Source organism: Nothoprocta perdicaria, unplaced genomic scaffold (genome assembly GCF_003342845.1).
Source record: "Nothoprocta perdicaria isolate Ctin4 unplaced genomic scaffold, notPer1 scaffold_256, whole genome shotgun sequence".
Classification (NCBI taxonomy): domain Eukaryota; kingdom Metazoa; phylum Chordata; class Aves; order Tinamiformes; family Tinamidae; genus Nothoprocta; species Nothoprocta perdicaria.
The window spans coordinates 838,543-845,343 of NW_020455484.1; the positions used below are offsets into that span (position 1 = coordinate 838,543).

The 6,801-nt window shown below is 41.4% G+C and overlaps 1 protein-coding gene across 1 annotated transcript in view; it reads left to right on the forward strand.

Moving 5' to 3' along the window:
* Positions 1-796: 796 nt before the first annotated feature.
* Positions 797-6,801, forward strand: part of GSG1 (germ cell associated 1) — a 13,000-nt gene continuing 6,995 nt past the window's right edge. The window contains exons 1-3 of the mRNA XM_026040406.1: positions 797-860; positions 2,875-2,894; positions 5,909-6,227. Of these exons, the coding sequence (XP_025896191.1) occupies positions 797-860; positions 2,875-2,894; positions 5,909-6,227 (403 nt within the window). The remainder of the gene's footprint in view (positions 861-2,874; positions 2,895-5,908; positions 6,228-6,801) is intronic.

Sequence of the window (6,801 nt, forward strand, 5' to 3'; positions counted from 1 at the left end):
GCATATGTAGAAATTGAGGCATCTAGAATCTCTGCTAAATCTTTTTTTTTTTAAAAAAAAAAAACATTCTATGCCTACTTTTTAAGCCAATGTTTTTGTAAATGGAGCACAACAATGAAATGAAGTTGAAAAAAAATCCATCCAGCTAAGACTTGTTTTGGGAAAATATAGAAAGAAATGTAAACTTATATCCAAATTGATGGAAGGCTTGTTTGTTTATCCTTTAGATGCATTTTCTTGTTCCATTTAAATGTACATGTCTGCTGTGCCACAGACTATGTCTGGCAATGTAAGCTGTCCATGTTTAAAAACAGAATTCACCTTTAAATATGCTTGGACTGAAAAAAAAATGCCTGGTGAGGTCATTTGTAGAGTAAGAGCTAATGCATCACGCAAACAGCTAAATAAAGGTTACAATCTGAGTGGAATTATTCAGAGCTCAGGAAGAAATCTGGCATTTGCAGTCTGTCACTGGTTTTGAGAAGTCTGGCTCTCTTAGTGTCACTGCCACCCAGAGACAGATGCTGCTTTCTGCGTGGCAGTAAAGGAGGGATCTGCAGGTCGGGACTTTCTTCCTGCAAAAACAGCAAAAACAGGAGTTGTGGGTGGCAGGGAACACAGAAGTGTCATGTGTGAAAAATCTGCTGTACAATGGGTACGTATGAGTGTATCTTTTGTCCAAGTTTCACAAAGTGACTTTACAGTTGTAAATTGCCATTCTTTCTCTTCCTCTTCAGGACAGCTGATGAGACAATGTGAGAACAGTGTGTGATACCTGTTTTCCCTGCAGGCAGTTATGAAGAGCCATGTACCTTGTGACATCTACCAGCTAAGTATTGCTATTCTTGGGCCCTGTTCTGGTAAGGGCTTCTCAGCCTTCTTTTCCATTGATGTTTTTAAGAGYTGATGGGGTCATTTTCAGGCAGGACACACCCTAAGTGTTGATGTGATACATGAAGGATAAAAATGCATCACTGCTAAATGCCTCTGGCTTTTGTAGAGACAGCGATCTTCCTAGAGGTGTTGTGCTAAGACTGTTTTACGTTTCATTTCCGTGTTTTGTTTATATAAGCCAAGCACTTGGCTGATTGCACAGGAAATCAACATGCTATGGGCATTTACTTCAATGGGTGATCTTTAAACGAGTCACCAGGGACCAGCTGCTGTAGAGTTCAAAGAGAGAAAGGCATCTAAAACCTCTAGTGAAGCTCGGCTATGGTGGGAAATGCCAGATGCAGAGAGGAGAAAATTGAAAAGAGCACTGGGGTGAAAGATAGATAGAGATTTGTTTTTCTGTTCAAATTGGTTAGATTAAGGTGAGGTTAGAATGAAGATTTTAAAAGAAATTGGATGAAAGAGGATTGCTAAGGGAAGTTTTATGTTGAATGTCAGGAGATGTGCTCTGGCATTGATGTGCTATGAACTGTGCACAATAATGTGTGGATGGAATGCTGTGGCTTGAGAAAGTTAGTATAGTTCATGACAAAATGCTGGAAAATATATTAGAAAGCTCAGCTCTGTACAGGGCAGAAGGTGGAACAAATGACCTACTAAGTTTCTCCATTCATTCCTCTTTTTTTCTTCCTCAGTCGTTTCAAAAGTCTCTAGGGCTCAAATAACTCAAAAAGAAGAACTCTCTCAGGTGAGGGAAAGAGAGTGTTCATAGTAATAGAGGAAAAAAAAAGAGGAAGACTGAGCAAAACAAAAAATGGAATAGAAACCTAAACTTGGGTGTTGGTTTCTCCCAGTATACCTGTGAGCAGTGGAGACTCCTAAAGAGAAGATTAGAGAAAGATTGCCATCTTCTGGAAGGATAAATATCTGCCATTGTTCAGAATACTGAATCTGACATATGTTTTTTGAAACCTTAACACATTTCAGGTAGAAATTATTTTTAAATGTGTATTCCTATTTCTAGATATCTAAAATGAGTCTCTCATTTCATCAATATGCATTCATATGACCCTAGCTTTAGAAACCTACTATTCTGGATCTTAATGGACCTCTCAATATGTTTAAAATAGAAAATGTTAAAATACAGTCTTTCATTCAGGATTATCAGAAATAAAATAGACTTTATCCCTTCTTGAGCCTGAAATACTGGGTATGTTTATTGAGCCAAGCTTAAGGTGCTCAGGTGTGGAAATACTGACCAATGAAAAAAATTGCAACTCTCTCTTTTAAACAATGTCATCTGTAAAGTATGTCTCTGTCAAACAGAGCCTTTTTCTGATCAAAAAAACCTTGCAATCAGTTTATACAGCACACACACATTCAGCAGTGCTTCCAGTTAGCCTGTTTTACAAATGATTATCTGTCTACGTTAGAGGAGCTTATGTAGTGACCAGGATTAAAGTAACCACACAGCTATCAACCACGCTGCGTGAGGGCAAAAGGGGTCAGGAGTCTATGATAGCACTGCCCATGTCAGCTCTGTGAGCCTGGTGCAGGCTACGCTGTCACTAGAGCTATTGCTATACGTGACTCCCAATCCCTCTGCTCTCATGTCAGGTCTAGGAGATGAGAGTATACAGACCGCTATTTCCCTCTGTTACCTGCTGTAGAACAGCATGGTATAAATGCTGGTTATTCCAACGAGTAGTAGGAGCTTCATCTGCATGGCACTGAGCAAAGCTAAGGGGATCTCAGTGTGCAAAGTGAGACAGGTACCTTCAGGCTGCCTCTCCACCTTGCAGTTTGATTTAGTCGCTCTAGAGACTGTCTGCCAAGTTCTTCCTTGAGAGAGGTGATACTGTCCATATTACCCTGTTCTGATGCCAAACAAGATATAAGTATTGTGGGATCTTTAAACCTTTAGGACCAAAGAACAGAGGGGACTTGTGAGTGTGATTTTTTTCTGTCTTTCCTTACTAGCTTCCGAAATTCATCTGATGTGATCCTGCTGGAGCTGGGATTCCYGGTGAACTTCATGCCTTGATAAAAGCTATCATTACGAGGAACACTAAAAAGTTGACCCTGTGCTCTCATCCCTTGAGTATTGGTCTTCTTTGACTCATTGCTATTTCAGACACTTCTAGCATTGTGGTAATGCCTTGATCACGGTCCACCACTTGGCAGTGGTTCCACTAAGGTTTTCCTTTTTCTTTTTTTTTTCATTAATATCTCTAGCACTGATGGGAAGAGTATCAAATCTTCAGTTCTCAGAGCAGATTCAGTTGCATAAACTTCCCTCTCCCTATTTTTCCTCTCTGCTTTCCATGTCCAAGAAGATATCATAGGGCTGGAGGTTAACTGATGCCAAGGGYATCGGTATCTTATGAGCTAAGGTCTGTTGTCCTCTCAAGTATTGGTCAGAGAGCCACTCACTCCCTGCAATCTTCCAAACAGCCATTGCATGGAGCCATGGCTGGGATCTTTTTGTSCTGTATTGGAACTTTTTGCTCCGTGAATACAGGCCACTGTTTTACTCTTAATCCCAGTCCACAGCACCAATCTCTTCCTATATAATCTCCCAGAACAGCTGTGCTGTGATTGCATTGTGGATTATAAAATGACCATTTTCCACAAAACAGCTGCTAGAAGGATAGCATTTAATAATCATTGGGTTGGGGGTGGGCAGGGGAGGAAGGGAGGAGACAAGAAAGGAGTTTTGAAGCAATTTGGTTTCTTGGAAGAGATGAATGAAATAGAGAGAAGGCAAAGTCTGAATCCAGTTTCTGCATTACTCGCCTAAATTAACAAGACTTCAAGGACCTGAGCACCTGGCAAGGTAATTATTTTTTTGTTGGGGGAAAGGGGCTTCCTACATTAATACTGGCGGTTCAGTTATTGTCAGTATGTACCTTGTTTTTATKCAGGGAAACTTTTCTGAAAATGTTCTCATGATGTCATAGTTCAGATTTACTTTCCATTCCCCTTTTCCTCTTTATTTTGGATCCAATTCTTTCTTCTTTTTGTTTCTTTGTTTTTTTGCCTTCTTCATATTTTTTTTCTGAAATGATGTCCATTTTGAACTGGTATCACAAATCAATTAGAGAGAATACTTYTTTCCATTACTGAAAATTTAAAACAAAGAAATGAATTATGACAATACTATGGGTGGAAGCRTTTTTTGAAATAAAAATATGAGTTACACAAAACATTTGGCAGAAAATCTTACAATCCAGTATTGATGAAAAAGAAGAAAAAAAATGTATGCAGAGGGTTTCTATTTTGAGCCAAAAAGACTAACTTTTTGAAGAAAAGCAATTTTATACATAATGGCCTTTTTAGTTGTAAGCCTGATTTTCCCCTTGAAAAAGTGTTAATGAAGGATTTGCCACCTAGCTTTCTCAGGATCCTTTACGTAACAGTGTGTTCCTAAGAAATATTTGCTTTACGGAGATTGTAGTGTCCTGCTTTYAAATTGTGGAACTCATTAGCTGTGGTAGCATTAAGACTACCATCTCCAGTGTCCTGCTATGAGAGCAATGCTGAGAAAAAGAAATACTCTGAAGAAGAGACAAATGAAGCCAGAACACTAGAGAATTTAGGGCATCTTCAGGAGCGGACTGTTTTCTTGCCTCTGCTCAGATTGTTCTGGATCAGGCACCTTTTTTTTTTTTTTTTTTTAATGTAATGAGATGCTAATCAAATCCTGTTCCCCAAGAGGAGCTTCTGCACAATCTTTGTTGATCATATTTCTGAGCTTGATGCTTAACAGAGCAAATGCTTCTAAACTACATCACTTTTTTTCTGTATCCTCTTAGCTTGCTTCAAACAATGCCATGTTCAGTCTAGTATCATTTATTTATAGCAGTGTCCACATTATGCTGGGCCTTTCTCACACTTTCAACGTCGGGTGAGTCAACAGGAGTTATGTCGAGGGACCAACAGCCTGCAGCGTATGTGCAAACTGAATCTATTCATGGCCAAGTAGATTTTGAGAGTCATAAATAGGAAAGGGTGGGTGTATCTGGATGAAATTGTGCCAAACATAGCGAGTGCCATGTGGGAAGAAGCTTGCGTTGATAATATGAAAGTTGATGTGTGGGAAGATGACATCTAATCAATCTATGGAGTGATAAGAGGGTTCTCAGAAGTCAGTGCAGGGTTTTGCAGGAACCTTAAAATTTTAAGCTTCCCTTTGAGTGAAAAAGGCCACGAGAACTTAGTACAGAAATTGCTTTTAGAATTACTTTCTTAGATGAGATGAAACTGGAAAGACTCTCTTTGAGAATGTTTGCACTTAAAAAATCCCCTAGACGCTTTGTGTGAGAACACAGACACTGTCATCTGACGACACTGCAAAATTGCTAATGTGCAGTGCAGAACTTGCTCAGATGAGAGGTGCTGCTTTGTGGTTTGAACTCAAGCTGACAGGTCTAGGTTGGTTGGTTGCCCCTCTTGACCAGGTCGCTAGTTTGAGGTGGAATCTTCAGAAGTCCTGGAATGATTGCTGACTTGCTTTTTCCACTAGGAAATCAATACACCACCAGCCTCTCCACCTGTGCTGGAAAACTGTTTTGGGACACCTGATAATAAGAAATCTCAAATAGTTGGCAAAGTATTTGTGCCCACCTAATGACAATGCATGGTGTTTTAGGGAGGTTGATTAACATCTTTTCTGTGCCATCTCTGAGACAGAGTGAATGTGGTTGTGACTTTAATGCTGCTCATATGCTCACATACACCAGCRCACTCAGCCCTAGAGGTATGAGGGGTAACTGCTCAACCTTTTCTTCTGTACAGGTGTTCAATGTATTTTGAAGTAGCTGAAGCTGAGCTACTTTTCCATAATCCTGGCTTTCAGAAAATGGATTTTCCTTGCAGGATAAGATGCTAGAGAGTTGGGAAAGGGGAGAAGATTTCTCCGTCACATATGCCCTCCCCACAGGTGCCCACCGGGAAGCACTGGGACTCAGCACTCGCGGCTGGTGTGAAAGTCTCTCCTGTTTGTTTGTTGCAGATGGAGCTGCTGAAGGGGTTGCTTTGGCGTCGTCCTTTCCTGGCAGTCACGCTGAACCTGCTGGCTCTCAGCCTTTCCACTACTGCCTTACTTGGCAGCTACTGGTGTACCGGGACTCAGAAGGTGCCCAAGCCTTTGTGTGGGACCAATAAAGACACCAAGTGTATTGGCGTCCACGTGTCGCCTGATGCCGGGGCTAGCAATTCTTCATCCCAGGACGTGGTTCACTACGGCTGGGAGACGGGGGATGACCGCTTTGCCTTCAGATACTTCCACACGGGCATGTGGCTTTCCTGTGAAGAAAGCATGGAAGGGCCAGGTAGTATTTTGCTCAAACAGCTCCTACTTTCCGTGTTTTTACTTCACAAGAATTTGGGAATGAAAAGCAGGAGGCTGACAAGACTTAGGAGAAAAGCTTTCTTTATATTCCTAGATGGCATCTGCCTTGCACACTGCCGTGGTCATTATATTCAGWCCTTCATTGGGAAGGATCATTATAGATGTGGCAAGGGAGTATGGTTGTTCCTGGTGCCTGGAATAGGCACATATTGCCTGGAATGGGACCTGTGGTATACAGAAGATGGTGATGGCAGGAACTTTGTGATAGTTCTGCTCATCCTGATAGGACCTGGAGTGAATCTCCTTTGCCTTTCCCCATGCTTCCATCCATCCAGAGAGCTCACTTCCTGCTCTACAGGCACATCTCCGTATGCTTCCTGAGAAGTCAAACGGGGTGCTTTGGTTCAGTGCTGCCAACTCATAGTTCTCTGTGAGAGCTGCAATGTTGTTTGTAAATCCAAAACTAAACTAAGGAGATGTGGGAATTGAGCAGGAGTTGGGCTTTTCAAGAGAGAAAGAGATAGAAAGAGAGGGAGGGAGGGAGGGAGGGAGGG